Source organism: Puntigrus tetrazona, chromosome 8 (genome assembly GCF_018831695.1).
Source record: "Puntigrus tetrazona isolate hp1 chromosome 8, ASM1883169v1, whole genome shotgun sequence".
Taxonomy (NCBI): domain Eukaryota; kingdom Metazoa; phylum Chordata; class Actinopteri; order Cypriniformes; family Cyprinidae; genus Puntigrus; species Puntigrus tetrazona.
Window position 1 is genome coordinate 3,508,060 of NC_056706.1, and position 23,023 is coordinate 3,531,082.

Genomic DNA, 23,023 nt, shown 5'->3' on the forward strand with positions numbered 1-23,023 from the left:
AAACGTCTGCTGAGAGAAATAAAACCATTGCATTTCAAAAGACATTTACACTAACCAAAACAGTGAATCATCCTATCCCTATCCCATTCTTGATGTCCAATGCAGCGAAACCAGCCGAGAGCCACTGCCTTAACGCGTGTCACCATAATGATGAAAGCGATGCTACTGGCTTGTCTCCAACTGCTGATGTGTGACATTCAGAGAATGTCACATTTTACTGTGCCTGATAGTTTCATAAAGATGTCAATCATCTTCCCACCATTATCGAAAGCTTCCAAATTATAGAAATATACAGTGTGGCATATGCTCATATGCATCCCGCTGAAGGCATTCAGAGCTTAAATTGTCCCTCAGGGACCAATAAATGACATGATTCATCTCTCCATCCACTCATAGGAAAAAAAAAAAATGGTCTAAAACACGTTTGATATTTTAGGGAGGCATGAGTATTTTAGAACCAGTACTGTAGTTGTTATGAAACTGATTTGTAACACCATAAGCAGAATGCATTTTGCATTTGCATAAACATAATTTTTGCATGCTGTTCATGTGCTAATTTTTCAGTCGATCTCCCGTACAGTTGACAGTTCCCAATTCAAAACCAGCTGTCGTCGTCTTATGATTTGATTCATTGGGACAACCTGGTGGAGCATGCATTTGAATTTGAAAAGCACTGTATGTCAAGCTCTGCTTTAACCTGTACTTTAGCACTGTGACTAACTTCTCCAATCTTCCGGTGACCCTAATAATCAAGATTGTTTTTCTAGCCTATCAGTGGCTCTTCCACCTCGGCTTCACACTTCTAATCTCAGCATGAAATTGCTCATTTTTTTTCATCCCTGCTGAAGGTTTCTAAGTGGATTCTTGCTGCTTGTTTGCTTCTGCCGCTGATAAGGATACTTTGCCTCCAGAACCATGAAGGAAAAGGTTTTTAGACTGAATGCAGATTTCTACACAGTAAACTGCAGGTCCGATTTCAAGCAAGGTTTGCAGTAGGTTGCAGTGGCAACAGTTTGGACAGGACCCTTTTTTATTCTAACATGACAATGCCTCTGGTGTGAAATTAAATGCAGTCCTTGAGCCGAAAACTCATCACTAAACTCCAATGATTTCTACATACGGGTGCAGTCATTTAAGACACTTCCAAAACTGTTGCAACAGATATAGAAATCCATTTTTAAAGACACGAATTATGTTTCCATCTTTGCTGCCACAGTTTTGGAAGGGCCTTTTCCTGTTTTACAGAAGTTCCAATACTTTTGTCCATATAGTGAATGAGCTTTTGGCTCAAGGGCTGCATTTAAAGCCACAGCAGAGGTGTTCAGCTGGGATGAGTTTATGCAGACCAGTCAAGTTCTTCCACGCTGACTCAATCAGTCATTTATTTTTTAATCTTGCCTTATACACAGAGGCATTGTCATGTTAGAATAGGAAAGGGTCCTGTCCAAACTGTTGATATAAAATTAGAAGCACACAATTCCCTAGAATATCATTATATGCTTAAACATAAAGATTTGTACCAAAGTAGTTAAACCTGTTCACTGGAAGTGGGTGACCCCAATACTTTTGGCAATATAGTGTGTTTGTGTTCTGTGTATATTTGTTATGTATATGTAAAGACATTATTTTTGCATGCATAAAATTATTCAATTGTATATTACTATACTATCATATTGTTATATCTGTATATTTTTATTCAGCATTAATATGCAAAAATATGCGTCTTTATTTACAAATAAAATGTAATTTAATAATTAATTCCATCTAAAATACTGGCGAATATCGATCAAAATGAAGCAGGTCTTCTTTGATTGTGATTTTGTCTCAGGCTGATCGTTTAGACAACAACAGTATCATTTAAGTGATAACTCCATCACTTCCCGTAGCAAAGCAGGCCTGACGATAATTACTTTAAATTTGCACCCCAAATTAAAATGCGCGCGGCTCTTCCCAGGAGTAAACCAAGGACGCTGTTTACACAGGCGTCACGTTTATTAGCAATCTTAAAACAACAGGCTAAATGGATGAGATAAAAAGGAGAGGTGTATTAATAGACAGCAGTTGGCGCATTTTTCAGAGCCTGCGGCATTTTCCGAGGGAGAAAAGGAATGCGTTTTTTTGGTGTCAGGAGCCCGCAGACTGACAGATCAGAGTCGAGATGTTACTATCACATGTATGTGCATTACATGTGAAGCGGGCTCCACTGCGAGGCAAAGAGGGATTTGTTTAACGGGCATCAATTTAAATGAACAAAAAGTGTTTCTGTATCGCATGTCACGTTTAAAAAGCCATTACTGTAAAATCTGCAGTCAGGATCGGTGACTCATAACTGTCACATAAAACGTGCGGCATTCTGAGGAATATTAAGTGTCTTCGAGTGAGAAAGTCGCGTCCTGAAGAAAGCCGCATCACCTCAGAGTATCGCGTATTGCGTGTCAGAAGAATAAAACATAAAGCTGATAATTCTACGCTGCGTTTCCGAGAGTCTCCTCGTGTTTACTTAAAGTCCTGACTTGGTTAATATTAGGAAATCTAACACGAAGCCCAAAAATACAGTAAACACTGGGATTCTGTAAAAGATAAAATAGTGTTTTCTATTCAAATAGAATTAAAATGTAATCCGTTCCAGTGATCGTATATGAATTTTCACCATCATTACAGTTTTTAGTGTCACGTGATGCTCAAGAAACAGTTCTCATCATTACTTCTGGTGAACAGAAAGTAGGAAAGAACAGCATTTATTTGAACTAGTTTTGTAATAATTAAAAAAAACAAGGTCTGTCTAGGAACCACAAAAACTGATCGTTAAAAAAAAAAACTACAAAGCACGGTTGGTTTTGTTTATATGTGCTGATTAGGGGTGTTTTATCTGAAATAGTTCACACCACGATAATAGACCAATCATTTAAACACTGTAATTGCACGCTCTGTGAATGCTTGCAAAGAAAACACAGACGTTTGCAGAACCGTCTGCAGACTTCGCAATTAGAATTTTTATCTGTCTAAAAGTAGTAAGTAGTGATTATTTCACAGACATAACCCAGAAAAGAGCACTTCTGCTTTGAGGATATCTAGTTCACTTGCCGACAAACGTCTCAAATAAAACTCGGAGCATCTTTCAAACGTGTGATGCGGCTTATCTGGAAAACTTTACCGATACGTGTTTATTGCATCTTTTTCTTTCAGAGTAACACTGAAGAAAAAATATATACTTTCATGCTTATACTTGTGGCCTGCTTTCAAGTACATCAAAACATGAAAAAATTAAATTGAAAACAAAAGCAAGTAGATTACTTGAAAAGCTACGACTATAGTGCTACAGTTCACCCAAGAATTAATATCAAATCATCATTTACTCACCCTTTTGTTGTTTTTTTCATTTTACTGCGTCTCCCAACACAACTAGCTCTTTGTTATAATAAAGTCATGCATTTTACTACTATATTCAAATATTAAATACAATTTTGGCATTGTTTAATGTGGAGCTTCGCAACGAAGCATGCAAAACCTCTGCTTTAATAGAGAATAAACATAGGCCTAATTACGTAATCGTCAAGTAAGCATTATAACTTTATTATTATGAAACAATCATTGAGTGTAATTAAAGTGTTTGCGTACAAATCAGTTCGTTTTAACCATCAATATTATGAGAATGCATCACCAACCGACTCTGATGTAGCTATATGGCTATGTTTTAAAGCATTAGTAGAAAGATTTTTTTTCATATTGATTTCTCACATCTTGTGTGTTTTTCCTCGGCGAGTCGGAGTGAATTGCAGTGCTAATAGAGTCTCATGAGCGTGCGGTCTTGTCCAGAGACCAGCAGCCAAGGTCGGGATTTTTTGGCTGTCATAAAAACTTGACAGATTTAATCAAACATGAATTAAATACTGAAGATTGCATAAAATACTCAATACAAATACTTGAACTGAGGCGCTGCAATCTGTCACTCTACGTTAAACAACACCGAAACGGTATTTATTGCTTGGATATTATAATAAAATAGACAGAATTTGAAATATGAGGCTTTGTTTCACATCAAAAGTAGCAATACAGTTAAATAATACAGTAAATTTCTGTTTGTGTTTCAACGCTTGAAATATACAACACGTGCAGCAAGGGATCTGTGATAGGTGTACTTCTGCATCATTTATTTATTTTTCTTTATTTTATTTTGCTTGATGCGAGGTGCTTGAAACAAAACCTGTCCAACTTGCTATTCACAATTAGCCCCAGTTGCATATTTTCCAAAGTTTTCATTTCAGGGGGTGGGGGGAGATCCCACAGACTAAAAGACAACATGAGGTGGAAAAATTAGCCTGATTTTTGTGCAACTTGGTAACACTGCCTGATTGCAATCCATGGCCATTAAATATGGATCAGCGTAGGATCGTTCTATTAAAAAAAAAAAAAGAAAGAAGGGCATATGGTATAGAAGGCAGGGTGCATAAATGATAACTTAATGTCATAGTTAACCCCCCCCAAAAAAAATAAACAAACAAACAACGCTTCATAAAGTATAGTTAGTGTCGAGAAATGCTTGTATTTCTACACTGGCCAAAGAAGCAAACCAACCCTGTGATGTTTTCCAAGATGACAGCAACCTTGCTCCAAAAGTTATTACAGAACATGTTTTCTTCATTAATATAGTTACACTAATAATGTTTGTTATATATTTTTTATTATTAAAGGGGAAATCACCTTACTTAATTACATAAACTTCACTGACTGCTTCGCTTCCTTAAGACTTGATTACTAAAAATAAATAAAGAAATAAATAATAATAATAATAATAATAATAATAATAATAATAATAATAATAATATTATGCATTTTTATTTTTAAAAATCTTCCTAGAAAGCACCAAAATGAAATTTCTGGATGTCATTTTCAAAAAAAAAAAAAAAAACAATTGATTTTTTTAAAACTTACATAATATAAAGTAATTTCTTCAAGATTTTTTAATTTAACACAATTTTAATGATACTAAATTAAAAAAAAACTATGAAAAAACAACGCTATAAAATAACCACACTTTTACTAATTAATAGTTACCATTAGTTGACTGCTAAGAATGAACAATCGATTATTAATTCATTTATTCATCCCGTTTAATGTTAATTGAATTATTAAATCAACAGTTGTGCTTGTTGGCAGTTACATGAACTAACAGTGAACAGCTGTATTATCATTAACTAACATTAAGAAAGATTAATACATACTACAATAAGTGTATTGTTCATTGTTCGTTCATGTTAGTTAACACATTAACTAATATAACCTTAATGTAAAGTGTTTCCTTAATATTAAATAGCGATGCATTATTTTGATTAATTATCTAATTAATCTAACAGAAGATGTAACTTTTTAAAAACGAATTGTCCAAATAATGTATAATCTCAGAGTGCAAATATTATCAGAGTCATAGTGTCAGATGTACTACAGCATGTTACAGAACACTTTCTTCTTCCGTTTTCATGCAGTTAAAGATATCCTCTTAGTGCCCTATCTGCTGAAAGAGGCTGCCCTCTCGAGCTGTGGCGTATGCGCATATGCACACACACACACACACTCACACACACACGCACTCACACAGTGTGACAGCAGAGGTGTAGAGCTGAAGGGACGTTTGAGCTCAGGGGGTCAGAGGAAGTCCTCCCTTATTAGAGAAATCCATTGGCACAATCGCTTCATAACTGCCCTTGCGGTCTCCTCTTCCTCTCTCTCTCAACGCTTTATAAGGAGTGAGAGAGGAAATTAAAGTGAGGAGAGAAGCACAGAGCAGAATCCATCTTGGATTAAAGGTGCAGATTAAAAACAAACTGTGCGGCAGGATGTTAATGCTATTTATATCACACTGTGATGAGAATTCATCAAAGAAAGGAAGAATTTTCCTGAACCCTGGACCTAGTGGTTAATTAAACAGAAAGGTAATTCTGCTATTTGCGGTTCTTCTTCTTTGGTTTTCTTTCTTCTGTTAGACACAAATGGAAAACCTGATTTTGAAGGTCCATTCGACAAAAACGGGGACGGATGCTAATCAGAAAAAGGCTAAAACAGCATAAAGCCGACATTATAATTCCCAATACACTGCATTTTCAAGTCATTTGTAGTAAATAGCTTTCTCAATAGCACGCATGGCGCTTTTACTTTATTTGAGTCCAGCAGGCCTAAAGTGTCTACAATAACTTTAATTGCAGGAAAAAGCCAAGCTAGAACAAAGTGCTTTTTCGTTCCACAGACAAAATAAGGATTTTAAGACCACATTTGCCAAAATGCGCCGTATACAATAGCACACCGTGTTCAATACTGTTACTGTGAAACATCACATGTTGAGAAAACTCAAAAACTCAACTATCAACTTAAATTTTGCCTCTGCTTCCATCAAATAATGAAATTAAAGTTTCATTAAACTCAACAATAACAATGCTATTTATTGGGAATTTAAAGATTATGGGAAAACTAAGATTATGTGATAAGGATGACAGACTTTCTTGTTTTTTCTTAGAATGTAATTTATGCAAAGAAAAATATTACAATAGAATCTCTTACAATAGAAATCCTGTAATAGTAACAACATAAATACATTAAATACAATCAAAAACTCAACATAGAGATGAAACGGCTGTTAATTCTGAATAATAAATGCGTTATCGTAAGTGTCCATGGGTCAACCAAAAATGCTAATTATTCGAGTGCATTGAACTCAGTATGTTCAGAAACATACCACCAAACTTGACAATAAAGTTCTTGACATTCAATAGTGTATGTTGTAACGGGCTAAAAATCGGTTTGATGTATTGACAGCGTTTTATACACTCACACTAACTTATACGCTTATACACTAACTTATCCTAGCATGTTCTTGCAACTTCACATACTATGTTAATCAGTGGGTACATGCACTAAATACTGCACCGCATGCAGCTCGCTAGTATTCCCTTCCACACAGAGGCAACTTTCAAATCCAAGCAGCATTGAAGAAACAGAATCAGAGTCTAATCAGCAAGTAAAAGAGAAGTCTTTCCTGCAGAGAGCTTTGAATATACATCTTAAAAAGGTCAAAATTCTCCCTCGGTTATCAGCACGCCTGCAATTGTGGAACTTATTTAACTTGATTTTGGTTATTCACAGCTAACAAGCTGTTCCACTTTTTACCCTCTTTCATAATGTACAAAGGGGCACTTAAAAGCGCAGTTAAACTTTTTCTTGAAATTTCCCCTCTGAGAATGTCACAGTAGCCTGAAGATATCGCCGTCCCTCCCCGCAGATGCTTGTCTATTTTTTTTCATCCAATCGCCAACATTTGACATATAAAAGTCGCTCTCCTGCTAGTAATGGAGACAATTATACAGATCCGAACCCCTACGACCCCTCTGGGTGTGCATTTGCATACTGCCTTCACAGCCGTCAAAAAGGATATTGTTGCATGACCTACATGCTCATTTCACTCCGCAGTTTTACCCACTTCCATGTTACCTGATGGGAGTACGAGTGAATGCTTTGGGTGGGCGTGTAAATACTTTGTGCACATATACGCAATCACCTCTGGGATCTGATTCCAATTGGAATAATGTAAAAATAAACTAGGCACAAATGAGGTCTGATTGCACATGCATTTTTGTCTTGCCACATTCTGTTATCGGAATTCCTCTGCCATCCTTTCCCAAAGGAAAGTAAAAGGATGTCTGTCATTACACATCTCTTTACATGTTCAACATCTGTCGGGCTCTATAGACTTTAAAAAGCATGTATGTGACTCGTGTGATGTATATATTCCAAGTCTTCTAAAACCACACAATGCTGCGATCATATGGCTTCATCGTTGGATCCGGGAACAAACACAGGCTAGAATACTTTTAAGGTGTTTTCTTTTGCACAGTTGACACTTGAGATATAGTGAATATAGAGTTATTTGAGCATTATGAATTGTCACTGTGTAGCCATGAAGATTCTTCAAAAAATACACTCGTATTTTTTGTGCATCTGTGCATTTTTTTTAATTACGCGTGCAAACTATGAATTACAATTTTTGGATGAGCCTACTGTATGCAAATATGTACATTTCTAATGTGTCCAAATACCTGTTCTACACAGCTTCATTGCATTCTGTCATCTTATTGACAATTCATACTTACCTAGTAAGTAAAAGGCATTTTAGTAGTATATACTAGGTTTACTTGTTTACCCATACATTCTTTTTTAGATTTTTTTTTAAAATATAAGAATCAAATATGATAAATCAGACTTGTTTGCCCACACAATAACATATAAAACAAAATAGTGTATGATCATTTAAGTATTTAAATATCAAGACATTTTAATGAGTGACAACTGATATATGCATTTATGCATATATGACATATGCATTTTAGCACAAGTAGTCTGCTATGCTGTTATAAAGTAGTCATTTAAATATTAGTAATTGCACCAAATTGTATTTTGTTGCTTAGTTTGGGCTTCTCAGTGAAATTATATGGTTTTTCCTTTTTGAGTATAAGCTTCATATATTGTAGAAGCCATATGAAATATGATACACAATAAAAAAAAACATATCTTAGATTTTCTCCTCAGTAACAATGAGATTAAAATAAAGCTCAAAACATTTGCCCGAAGATCTGTCTAGGCTTTACTTGATTTTATTCCCCTCTGTGATAAAGTTGCAAGACTAATGTAAGTATAAAGCGCTTCTCTAAAACACTGTGGCAGAAATCACAACTGAATTTGGCCACTATAACCAGAATCACAAACACAGAACACAGAATACAAAAATCTCTCTCCTCTAGTCAAGAGGATCTCAAGAATGTGCTCAGATTTTGTGCCCTAGAAAAATCTGCAATCAAAAGTCAGAGTTCTCACAATAAATTTAAACATTTCTCACGAGAGCGAGTGAGCTAAGCTGCTATCTGCATTCAGTAATGCTACTGTATTTCAGCTGTTGAGAATTTGGGTTTTAGCAGAAACATCTGAGGCATATTGACATATAAAAATATTCAATAAGACTCCTGAGCTATGAAAGTAAAACAACCTTTCGTTTTTGTTTCTCGCTACCGCTCCAGCCATCTGCCACATTATATGAAATGTGTTCCAACCTGGCGAAACGTTGATGTTGACGTTTTTATTTGTCATCATAACAATTTATGTGGCCCATCAGTTAATTTGCATCACTGCATGACTCATGATTCTATTGTACAGGCGGAGAGGTGGAGTGGCCATCAAGATTTATATGCTCGCACATTTATGTGTCGCATTCCTTGGCTCGTTTCTCTTAGAGCTGATGTCCTTTATTCGCAATCCACAGCAATTCGAGCCTGATAAATCAAGTCCAAGTTTGCATACAAACACAACCAAAAGTTAACACGCATGAGTGCAGACGTGTGCTGAAAGGGTAGTTAGGTGCGGATTTATAATGATCCAGAGGCTGCATTATGGTAATAAGTGTTATGTTGTACAGAAATGAGCACCTCTGATGGACAGGCTCATTTAGAGTCTCTGAGGAAGACTAATCAATGATAAGGTGAGCGCTATCCATTCTCCGTCTGGAAAACTCTACTGCAGGACTGATGAGGTGCAAATTAAAAAGCCATTAGAGAAGCATCTCCCACCGCGGTGAAGAGTACTCAGGTTAGCGGTTATCTGAGGTCTGAGTGATTTATAACAATCGAGAAATCTCAAAACTCGAGATCAAAAGAAAACACAACTGGAGTCAAAAGTTTAGCGATAAACGCGTATACTGCCGTGCTGCAGCTGTGCTTTTAAGGGCAATTAGAATTTAAATCTGGCTCTCCAAGTTTTGATCCCCTATTATCATCTTCATTACGTCCTATCTTTAAAAGAACGATAGCTATAACTAGCTAGCTAGTATGGTAGCTAAACATAGCTAAATAAATAGCTAAAAATATACAGAAGGGCAGCTAGCTAGATTGATAGCTAGAACAGAATGAGAGCTACAATGACAGCTAGAACTATAGTTAGATAGCTAGAAAAACAGCAAGCCAGAACAATAGCTAAGTAAAGCGAGAGCTAGAAGAATTGCTAGGCTGATAGCTAGAACAATGATTGATTGCTAGCTGTTAGCAACAAGAGGAAGAATGATAGCTGACTAGAATGATATAGATAGCTAGACAACAATAAATAGAATGGTATACAGACAGAAAGACAGTCAGATAGATAGATAGATAGATAGATAGATAGATAGATAGATAGATAGATAGATAGATAGATAGATAGATAGATAGATAGATCTGGATGTTCTCTAAAATGTATGTGTGACTGTTGTTTTTGCATAAACATGACCTTGAGGGATTCTGTTAAAGGTTTAATTTGTAATTTCGGTGTTGAGTTGTTGTTTTCTAGCAGTACATACTGTTCATTTAGATTAAAACTAGAAGGATTTGCTACTAAACTATATCTTGCATTGAGTTTAATACACACCCACACAGTATTTAATTTTTTTTTTTTTTGTTATTGCACTGCAAGCTTGCAGTGTGAATAGAATGTGATGAGAATGACAGACTGGGCATAGCGGGTTATACAAATACATCTTTCTTTTGCCTTCAAAAACATATGCAACAAATATACAGTACATCCAGTGCCAATAATGAATCTTTTGATCTGGTTCTTTTTTATTTAATCAGCCAACTAACTTTAATACTAAATGAACGTTCATTCGACATACTGATTCCAGTATTTTTATTACATATATACAATAATTACCATTCCTAGTCACCACTTTAATCTGGGTTGATAAACGCCAGTATACTTGACTTGCTGGCTGTAAAAACAAAACCTCCCATCTTCCTTTTTAATGCCAATTTGCACAAAGTGTAGAAGAATATTGCACCAGTATATACAGTTTGCATCTAATTTTAAAAAAAAGCAGCAACACATAGCATCCCTTTCAGACAAAGTGCAAATAGACATGCCACTCACACAGTGAAAATTGAAGTGGAAAGCTAAGCAATGGTAGGTGGAGGAAAACAGCTTTTTCAGTAACTCAAGGTCAGTTATTTGCACTTAGTGTGAATAGACAATCCCTTTTCTAATTTGCTTGATCATGTCAACATATTCCGCTCATTATGCATGTATGTTTCCTGCCTACAGCCATTTCTAGTGTTATAATATTAACTAAACAGGCAATTCAAAGTCATGCCCTAGTTATATTCGCCTTACAAGAAGTACGCCTTCCTCTCTACGTTCAGTTACGACAAAATGAATCCTACTTCGTCCACTTTGCGAGACATGAAATATGATTTATTCATAAGCTCAATAATTACGACTCTCTGTGGAGCCCTGCGATTGAGAGATTAGACCCCTACTGTTTTTGTGTCTTCCCAGAGAATGAAGACCATATATTCAACTAACACTGCAAAATAAAAACAGCATGTAAACCCCTCTGTTTGGCACATAATTACACAAAAAATATTGTTGGCTGGATGAAAGGACATTTTTAAGTAGAGAACAAACTGTGTTTGTGTTTCCGAGAAGACGCAGATAATGTAGACGCTTTGCATGCACGCGACAACTCACGTTTAATGCAAACCTGCCATGTATGCGCAGCTTCTTTTCCAGAAGGGATCATTTTAATTTCATCTGTCTTATACATGAAGAGCTTGTTCACAGCACAGGTTACTCTCTACATGAAGATGAGCGAGTGCGAAACATGTTTATGCGCATTAGGTTCATCTCGCAAATGCGCCGTCTAGAAGTTAATTGGAAAATGACATGCTTTTTAAAAATGTTTCTGGCTGCAGGAAGAAAGATACCGAATATATAGTTGTGACAGTTAATTGATTCTTCAACCAGAGTCAAAGACAGCTTAGCTCGATTAAAAGCAGAGCATTGTTTGCACAAGAAACATCATCTTGGGAACGCTATCAAATTAAACACATTTGAGAGCTAATTTGTTTGGATGCATTGAGTCTGGGTGTAAACAACATGCTTAGTGCATTCCAATTGTGCTGGAAAAGTGCCCGATACAATGCTATATTTGTCGTGCAAATCTAATGCATTCTCGCTTGTTTTCACAGAATGCATACACGTATCCCAGACCGCTGCCAGGGGCCTGGATGGGAGACATATCCACAATTCACTGAGGGGCCCGTGAGAAAATGCACCGCTGCCCATAATGATTTGCAGCGGCTCAGATAAAGCCTTTCCTGGATTTTGCTTCAGCTCTGAGAATTTTCCAACACAAAAGGAGAAAGAATTAGGCTGAATGGGCGGCGCACATCCTCAACCCCTCATTTTGGACTCTTTTAAAAGTGGAGCAAGCGGATACGGCATCAATTTGACACCCCGTTCTCGAGTCGAACCGGTTTGGTTTTTTACTTCGACCAACAATAAACATCCCCCGCAATGGGGCTTGCGAGCACGCAAGGCAAATCCATCCGTAATGAACCAGCGAAATGTTTCTCGTCCCTGCCATTGTTGCTGTATGATAGCTACTACCTGCTCTCCCCAAGCAATCGACGCCCACCGTCCAACTTCCCGTCCTGTTCATCCCTTTGTGTTGTGTAGTGATGTGACAGACTATTCATGCCGAACCATCGGAAACGTCTCTCGTGATCAGTGGATGGTAATTGCTCAATTGAGCACAACCCACGAGGATGTTTCTGAGGTCTACATAACAACAGAAGATATTTTTGACTGCTGTGAAAACATCGTGAAGAAAAGCCTGTTTGCTAGGACTGTAACCTCACCAAGCGTTCCCACTGTGATTTGATTTCAACCCTGGCTGAACTCGGACACACCACGGGAGAGCTGAATTGTGGGTATCGTATGTGTGTCGTGAATGTGCTTTTTTGTTCTCTGCTTAAAGCTGGAATTTCCACCTTCCCTGGATTTTTAGGAGTCTTTTCTCTTTGTTGAGACAGAAAAGTTAGCTGACTATTTTTGTATGAGCAACATATCATCCGAATGTGACGAATCAAAGAGAGATCGGCTTCATGTTTTTGAAACACTTGCATCTGGATGCCTTTTTGTTGCTTGACATCTGATCATCACTCCGGACGTTTTCTCTCAGCAACATCTTGATTTTGTGCTGCAAATTCGGCATGGCATAAAACGGTGGTTCTCAACCAGGTCTGTTCTAAGTTCTGATCAGGGTCGTGGATGAGTAATGAAGAGCAGCTAACAATATGATCATTCATATTATATTCAGTTTAGACGGCAAAATAAATGCTTTTGTTTTTGCCGACAAAGATGTGTGCGATCCAACTCTACAGTATTTTGGCACAAATTCATCCACTAGACAGAAAGAGAATCCAAAAATGAAGAGGCTGCATGACATAATCCTCAAAAACTGTGAACAAACTACTAAACATGAGGAAAATATGACCCACACTACATTAAATACGGGTTCACAGGGTTTGTGTTTTATATTGTGAATTTTTGTTTGTTTAGGGCATCCACCTTTAGAAACCAAAATAGCTAGCTTCTGTCACGTTAATAATTTTGCATATCGCTGGGCCTTAGCATTTCTTGGAAATATTACTACATTAATACAGCTTTTTTTACTTTTTGTACTGTAAACAATTTGGGTGTCGTGTCGGGTCACCACTTAATTTCCGATGCAAAATCTGGGTTCTGGGTTGTAAGATCTTCACACTTGGACAACCATAATACCTTCATCCCATTAGATTTTGGTCCTTGATGAGATTCCTACTGACCCCAAACATTATACCGGTAGGGTGTATCCTGGACAGCTAAAAAAAAGCCACAGGTAACAAGTGCATCTGTGCAACAGTAGGACAAAGCAATGTAATAATGTCGCTAAACCCAACCAGTGCATCAATGAATGAGTGCAAACAGACAGAAAGTCCGCGCCCACTGCCATCTGTCCAAAAGCATCCAAAAAAACCCTTGATTGTTGCATAATCATTATAATTACATCCATTGTAATTGATTAACATATATGCAGCTGTGCCAGTAACAAGCTGAGTGAGAACTAAAAAGGCCAAAGCAGAACAAGTGGTTATTGCTATCAGTCAAAGTTATTAGATAAAGAGAGCTGGATTGGAGTTTGGAAGAGTAACTCGCTCTTAAAAACAAAGGTTCTTTTGTTGGTATTGATGGGTCCACTACATAAAAGGTCCTTTATAGCGACATGAGGTTATTCAAATTATTAACATGGTACCACTAAGGGGAAAAATTACCTGAAAGGTTCTTTGGAGAACCCAAATGGTTTTACTATGACATCCCTGCTATTAATTTCCATTTAAAATCTTTATTTTTAAGAGTGTAGAAACGTAACATTTCACAAAAGGTTCTGTATAGTGCAACGCGTTCTTCAAAATAAGAAATAATTAGATAACTAGATACCTTCGCTAAAACTGTGATGCTTGCACAAGCAAAACTGACCAGTAGTGTGCACTGCATGGTTTCAGTACAATGCTTCTGGGTCATTACACCATATCATAAAGGCCTACATGCAAGTCTCTATGATATTTTGATCTCAAGATTAAAGGCTTAGGTCCTCTCTTCGATATCTGAGGGAATCTTTTGCCCGTTTGATCACCTGCCAGGAAGAAATCATAAGTCAGATCACTTAGAAAACGAATAGCACGTCTTTCAACAAGCTGCGTGATTTGTGGTATCTCATGCCCGAAGTACAAACGCTGAGGATGAGCCACAAATGGATGAGTCACGCACTAAAACAGCTCTTAATTCTGAGCAATAGCGAGAGTTAGGCTTGCCTATGCAAACTCCGCTGAGAAGAGATGTAAAACAAACCGCTGAATCGTGTGCCATCATGTGTCCTTTAGTGAGAAATGGCCACCCTTAAAGTCTCATGTTATCAGATCCTCTAAGGGAGAGCCACGTCTGCCAAGAACACACAATCTATCAATGTCACTGCAGGGACGGTCTGACTGCGGGGGTTTCTGTGCAATTTACTTAGTAACATTTCACATCCTCTAGAAGAACAGGCCAAATAACTCACAGATTTCAGATTGGGAGAACAGCTCTCCCCTGATTTATTGATTTTTGTTTCTTTTAGAAATCCTTTAGTCAGAGATATGATAAAAAAAAAAAACGTTTCGGTTGCTTAATCATGCCTCTCTGTTTAAAGCATGATGAAGTTTTTCTTACCTCCCAAGAAACAACTGGTCAGATGAATAAGATTTTCCCATAGTTCTCTGAGGCCTTTCACATGCTGGTATGCTCAATATGCATGCGTATTTCTGGTACCCATCCACTTTTCAGAATGCACAACGACCTTGGGTTTCTAAAGCAAAACTAGGCTGATGGCGAAAACGAAAATGATGCAATTTGCTTCCCTAAGAGGCCTCTATTAGCTGAACATGTTCAAGGCTCTGTACCATTATGATTGAACTGAAGTAGACAGACGGTGAAGGTGTAAATACTGATTTGCATTTTGAGCTCATGTGTGAAAAGGGTCAAGGACAAATTGCCCAGTTTTGCTCTTTCAAGCAGCACTCACATTTTCTACGTTTGAGGACATGCCTTTTGTTTAAAAAATAGGCTTTTCAAAGCATAGTTGTTCTTTATGTTCTCATTAAAAACATAGAAATGCTGTGAAGTTACATTCTGTCTTAACCTTATGAAGCTAGAAAACCAACAGAACCAGAAAACTCCATTTGTTGATGTCTTGAACTTCAATTTATGTATTTTTCTGTTTTCATTGTATCCTTTGATTTTTCCATTAGTGGAAATAAATAAAAAATAAAAAACGAAGCCACAGAAATGAAAAGCAAATCATAAAAGAATAAATCACCCAAAAATGAAAAATTGCTGAAATATTACTCACCCTCAAGCAATCTAATGTGAAGTTAAGTTTTTGTTTTTTTTTCCTCCCTTCTTTTTAATCAGAACAGATTTGGATGAATTTAGCATTACATCACACCACGAGAATCCAAACAGCTGATAAAAAGTAATCCGCAGTCTATCGAATGATTTCTTGTGAAGTAAAAAAAATAAATTAAAAAGTGCATTTGTAAGAAATAGATGTATCAAAATGCTCTTTTTTAACTTTAAATTGTTGATTCCGGCTAAATATGAAGAGAAAAATCAAGCTCAGATCAAACTCCATTTACTAGCGAAAAAAGTCCAAAACAGGACTTATATTGATGTTTTCATCATCTGTTTGGACTTTCATTCAGGCGGCACCCATTCGCTGCAGAGGATGCATTGAAGAACAAGTGATGTAATGCTAAATTTATCCAAATCCTTTCCCGTGACGAATTAAATCGTGGCCTTAGGGTGAGGCCATTTTCTTTGCAAATGTTAATTTTTGTATGAACTACACCTTTAAAACCTGGAGAAAAAAAACACTCTTCAGCATGTCCGGTCCTAATTTCTTGTTAGCGAAAGGAAACAAAATGCGCTCGTCAATTAGTGTCGTCTAGTCTAATTTCCAGGTCATTAATGCGAGTAAATGACATTGACCTTAAATTTATGCTAATTATCCAGGTCAGCTTTTCAATTAAACTTCCCGCTAAATTTGTCATTACAATATGCAAAGAAAAACGCTTACCAAATGAAATAAAAAAAAATAAGCATTTTGGACCCCGATGACAAGCGCATCGGCACGGTGATCTATATGTACATTAACCCCGGAGACAGACGCGGCGGTTAGAGGTTAACGGCACTGACTCGATCTCAGTCTGTGCTCGTGAATGTTTGTATGAAGGATAAACTGCTCCTCCTTCAACTTTAATGCCAGACGCAACAGACTCGCACCTGCTTTCTCACTCATCATCCATGTCATGCGTGCGACTGGAGAGACATTTGAGAGAGGCTTCCGTGGATGTTTCCAAGGTTTAAGACTGGTTAAGCTTCATTGGCGACCTCTGTGACATGATCTCAATCAAAAGGGGGACACTGACTCGTGTATAAATGAAACCACACTGGACGATATAACCAGATCAAAACCTCGGGATATCGAATTGGCTCATGCCAATAGCAGCTGCTGCTTCAAAGAGTTCAATAAAAAGTGGTCCATTTGATGTGTTCCGCTATATTCCTAGCCTCCTGAAGCTTTTGAATTCAATACGTTATATTTGCGGCTTCATACAGGACTTTGAAAGTCGACACATAATAGACGAGTTGTAATTCACCTGTGGGAAAAATGAATAACAAAAACACATTTTAACATTCCAAGGAAGAAAAAAAACTAATTGCTTGTGAGGTTCTTCATTCGTAAGTCGCTTTGAATAAAAGACTTAGAATAATCTTGCCCACCGGTAAATGCATAATTAATGTATAAATAGCAGCGGTAATGACCCTGGTTAACACAAATTAGTACAAGCTCAACGCGAGACCAGTTTGATCGCGTTTACGTTGACGTGCTTACAATAGAAGTCAAGGATTTTTATATCGGATATAAAATTGTAAAGAAAAGGCCAGTAAGTGATTTCATCACGCTGTTTCGCGTAAACACCAATTACGTTCAGGTTTTGATCACTTTCCTTTCAAAACATTTTTTCTTGTTTAATGACTACCGCTGAAAGAACCGTAAGGTAAAAGCACCTCGTGCTTGTTTTTACATCCTGAAGTGGAATCGATTTTCACCGTGTCACAGATGTCGTCTCTATAGCTTTATTTAGATTGAACCGGAATTTCTTCATTAAGACTTCATTATGATGATGCATCAATCACACTGTGACACACACTGCTTCTGTATGTTCATCTTTCTCTGTGATCACAGTCCACCTGGCTGTGCCTTGCGGCGTGCATTTCATAAAAAATATCAGCTAAAATGAAAAAAAAAAAAACACAACGCTTGCCATGCTCACATGTACAGACTTGTGAAATCCTGGACCAGAGATTAAAGATATGTTGATATTTGTATTTTTATCTGTATCCTCGGTATGTGTGTGACTCCGTTTCTTTAGAAAAATAAAAGAAGTACTTTCATAAAATCATCCTGAAAGACTGTGGTTTGTCTGGATGGATGGATGGATGGATGGATGGATGGATGGATGGGTGGATGGAATGGATGGATGGATGGAATGGGTGGATGGATGGATGGATGGATGGATGGATGGAATGGGTGGATGGAATGGATGGATGGATGGATGGATGGATGGATGGATGGATGGATGGAATGGGTGGATGGAATGGGTGGATGGATGGATGGATGGATGGATGGGTGGATGGAATGGATTGGATTGGAATGGAAATTGTTCTCATTTATAAATAATAAAATAATTCAGCCTATCTGTACACGACTTTAAATTACTTAAAATAGAGCCCACTTAGCAGAAAACTAAAAAAGGTCTGCTAAATGACTACTTTCAATGAAAAGTAGAAAAAAAGAAATTCTATTAAATCAAGGCATGGTCCCTGAAATGCTGTATTAATATGCAGGCCTATTATAAAACTTTAATCAGAATGACTGGCATCCAATCAGTCCTATTCTGTATTTCATAATAGCATGGGACAGAATCAATTGTTTCTCTCCACTTCCTCTGCAGGGGTGAGATCCCCGTCTGCTGTGCTCCCTGTCGGTCTCTCCTCTGACGGTGAGGCTGGAGTTACGGGTGCAATGGTGTGTGAATAATGGATTGCCAAGCTGTCGTTGTCACTGGCTCGCGTCCTTAAGAGAGGACACTAATGCGCTTTTAATTACGAGTGTCATTATAGAGACACATGAGTGACACAGCTGCAGTCATACCAACATCTTCCTCTTAATCTGCAGGGCTTGCTGTTTAGTTTCTTAGAGGTATTAGCAGTAATGAAGTCGTGCATCGCGCTGATTTCTGCTGCGCGCGAATGGTCGTTTAGCTGGAGGTACGTGACTCACAACGCGCACTTAAAGGGAACTTTTAAGACACAATGATGTCTTGATAGAGGATGTATTGAATCCATTTCCAAATGATCACAAGTCATTAGATGGTTACCTGTGCAGATTTTGAAATTACTAGTAAAAAGTCTGGAATTTATTTATTATAATGGCAGCTTATATTATAAAGGCAGCGGCATATATATCTCATTACTATTGCTTTCTATTTAAATATATTGTAAAATGTAATTTATTCCTTTGATGCAAGGCTGAATTTTCAGCATCATTACTCCAGTCTTGAGTGTCACGTGATGCTCCAGAATATATATATATATATGTGTGTGTGTGTGTGTGTGTGTGTATTTATTTGATTATTTAAAATAAAACTTGATTTATTTGAAATCTTTTTGGATATTTTGGACCATTTTAGAATGAATCCTGAACTGGAGTGATGATACCGAAAATTCAGTTTTGAAAAACATACTTATTTTAATTTGCAATGATATTTTACATTATTACAATTTTTACTGAATTTTGATTAAATTTGATAAATTCAGGCTTAGTGAATATCACTTGAACATTTTTTTTTTTTTTTTTTTTTTTACATTTCTAAATATTTAATTATTCTAAACATTGTTGGATATTTTATCCACAGTTGAGTTCACTTAGATGATCCTGAATTTATCTTAAGAATACTAAAGAATAATTTTTAGTATATTAAGTCGACAAAAATAGACCACTTTAAGAGCTATTAAAGAGTAAATAAGTTATAAAAAAAAATATATATATATATATATATATATATATATATATATATATATATATATATATATATATATATATATAAAGTCACATAATTTGCTAGTAAAGAAAAATGAGGAGAAATTTAACAGAGAGGAATCACCTTTTCTTTACATTGTTGCAGCAAGAAGTATTCAACTCACGTTGATGAAATGATTGGCCTGTGATTTTGCTGTGCAGACAAATTGTTTTTACAGTGCACATCTGAAGTGAAGGGTGGAATTAAAGCGTCGTGTATTAGTTAAATACCTCCCACGCTTCATCTGAGATGATGGGCCCTGCTCTGCTGATTCATTTAATTTTGTTGCAGAAAGATTTCATTTGTACAAGCACCTCGCATGAAGTGTCACTCATTTAATCGTGCTCTTGCTTCCAGATATCGTCATACAAGAGACCCGACGCAGCGTAAACATGATGTGAAACTCTTGGGGATTTAACTACAATGAAACAAGTGTCATGAAATGAAGTTGCAGAGATGAATTATGTAAACGCGGTTAAATGTGGCTCTTATTTTCATCCCATAGGGGACAACGGGAATAAAAGTGGTCTCTGTTTGCAAGTGAAATTCACCTAAAGAATAGATTTTACTAGTGGTTATGGAAATGCATTTCCGTTTGCATGAGAAGATCTGCAGTATGCAGCTCAGAAAACAAAGATATTTGGCTCTCTTTTGGAGTTTTATATTCCAGTCGTATTTCATAAATAATATTCTGGTCACCACATGCTATAACATATGCATACTGAATACTACACGATGTACGCTGAATACTGACGACCACTGTATTGGAAATGGTACGTTGTCAAATGGCTTCATTATGATGCATGTGCAGTTCATTTGATGAATGTGTTCTTATCCAATTTTGTTTGCAAACGTCTTACCTGTACCTTAGTAGTTTTGTCTTTTACCGGTAAAAATAACAAAAGTAACTTTTTAAATCAAAATGCATGTATTTAAAGAGTTGAATGACTCTAATATAAATTAAGTAAATAAACAAAAAAATATTACGTTACTTATTTTTACTCAATTGGCACTTTTTTTTTATTTACTTAATATTGATTCACTTTTCAGACAACAAGACTCAGTTCTCTGGTGCTGTTGATTGCAGATTTTTGTACGTTTTATATTTTTATTAAATTTATTTATTTTACTGCGTTTTGTTTTTATTTGCTTTATCAAAATGGTATTTTTGCACTTGCCATGCAATATACACACATCATGGACATTATTTTAAAAAAGTTAAAAGGTCCGACATCGGAAAATAAACGAGAAATTCCATTACAAAAACATTTTAAATATTTCTAAATGCTCATTTTTCTTGAGATATCAAAATCAAATTTGGCACACAACATCTTTACATTTATAGTCATTTTTACAGAGTTCTAGAGTAACCAACATGTTTTGGAAACTATGCATTTCATATGAAAGTTTAATTGCAATTTTTCCAAATAATAAACTTAAACTTCTTCAACTTATCGATGTCACTCTAAATAGCAACTAAATCTTAACTCAAACGATGAAGGATTTTGAGAAGTCTGACAGTAAACGGCGTTGAGTCGAGTGTAAAGTTAACCCTTTATTAAAACATTCATTAGAAATTCAGAAAACGTAACCCAAATGTAATTACATTACTTGAATAAACTCTCTGAAATCTTATTACCTTTCCAAAGTAATCTTCCCAACATCGAGTAAAAACTAAACCTTTTTTTTTTTTTTACACAATCTGTTTGTTTATCACTGGAAATGCATTGTGGGATACAGCATTCTCTACAGCGCGTTTTAGAAACATAACGCACACTGCAGAAATGATTTCGACATCGCCAATCTATTTTGACAAAAATAAGATAAATAGAAGCTTTGAAAAAAAGCATTAAGCATATCAGCATGCAAATGCAGTCTCTCCGCGCGCCCAAGCACGCAGTTTCCAATTACGCTTATCAAACGCATTGTGTTTATGAAGTACAGTCTTATATGACTAAAAGGCACGGCGTTACAATATTTCTTTGGCAAAATCAAATCTAGCATTTCTGCCGGAACGCATTGCGACCAAATCAAATCAGCGCTCGTTTATCGCAGCGTTATCTGATATCAGGTTTAATAGAGGCCAGAACTTGCTGAATCCACATCACAACGTAATTATCCGCCTCTCGTCTGACAGCTCTCCCTCCTTTAATTGACGTGCAGCGAAATCTGCGCTTCCAGTGTCCTGAAGGAAAACTCGAGTAATTGCGGCCCAGCTTTTTAAAGCGACGCTTAGCGGGTCTTCCGGTGGATTTCTCTTCTCTTCGCCGCAACGGTTTGAGAGGCATCTCAATCTGTTATGAATTTAGCTCACGTCACGACGAGCGTTCTAATACAACCGCGTTTGCTCATTAGACAGGGGTTAAGCGTAGTTTAAAACCGTTTCGGTGAGTCCTTTTGGTTTATTCGCAACACTAATCACGTTGCCTTACAGCTCGCTCCCAACGGTTGGCAGATTAAAAGTCGACCCAAAGTTCTGTGCGCGCGCCGTAAAGCTCAGCTCGCAGGTGCACATCTTTAACATCCTCGCCGCTGTTCGTCTGTCGCCGCTGTCACCGGCGGCGTCACCCGTGATGGCCTTTTCCAGAAGCTTTTTACGTGTCAAAGATTGTGCCGCAACACAGCGCCGTTTACTTGGCATTACAACAGACAACCTCAGCCGTGACATTTGAGTCATTTTTGTTGGCTTATCGTCCACGTGTTAGTTCTGCCCTGAGATTTATACAGCAATTTTTTTTTTTTTAAAAACAGGCCAACTACAAATCTACATCCATCTTGTTTGTTTACTCCTCCTTTTTATTATCTGAAGACATTTTTTTTATCATTTTCCTCTTAAAAACCTAGCACGCTAGAGTGGCTAAAATGGCAAATTAATTTAATTTTTTTTTTAATTTAATTAAAACTGCATTTTAGAATGAAAACGATTCTGGTTTACACTGCCTTAAAGAATTAGCCTATTTTTATTTGTATGTTTCATACTCGCTTAAAGTGTAGAATATAGAATACGTTATTATGGTTTTAATTCAATGCCTATTAATTATTCAAATCTTAAATTAGGTGGTGAAAAATGACAAATAATTACAACATATTTGATACCGATCAATGCATTTACTTAATTGAAAAATAAAGCAAAACAGTAACTTTAAGAATTATATATCGCAATTATTTGGCATTATTTAAAACAATGAAGCAGTGGTTTCCTATTTTAGCATATTTTCTAAATAAATCATTTTAACATGCCGATTTGTGTTCTATAATTATTTTCCTGATTACCACCAATCTTAAAAACAGTTCATATTTTAATGTTTCAGTTTAACATTTTAGCGTCCGTGGGATTGTTTGATGACTCGAAAGCTTTAAAAGAAAAATAAATAGCATTTATTCGAAATAAAAATCTTCTGCGCCGTCACTTTCGTGTCCTTGGTTAAAATGACACATTTTCGCAAAGAAAATGTAGA

General features: G+C 36.6%; 1 protein-coding gene across 2 annotated transcripts in view; it reads left to right on the forward strand.

Moving 5' to 3' along the window:
- The window catches only part of lrrtm4l2 (leucine rich repeat transmembrane neuronal 4 like 2), a 28,521-nt gene extending 10,636 nt beyond the window's left edge, over positions 1-17,885 (forward strand). For both annotated transcript variants that reach the window (XM_043247953.1, XM_043247952.1), the window contains exon 3: positions 12,030-17,885. Coding sequence is in view for 1 of the 2 variants with exons in the window: in XM_043247952.1 (XP_043103887.1) it covers positions 12,030-12,095 (66 nt within the window). In the remaining variant the exon portion in view is untranslated. The remainder of the gene's footprint in view (positions 1-12,029) is intronic.
- The last annotated feature ends 5,138 nt before the right edge of the window (positions 17,886-23,023 follow it).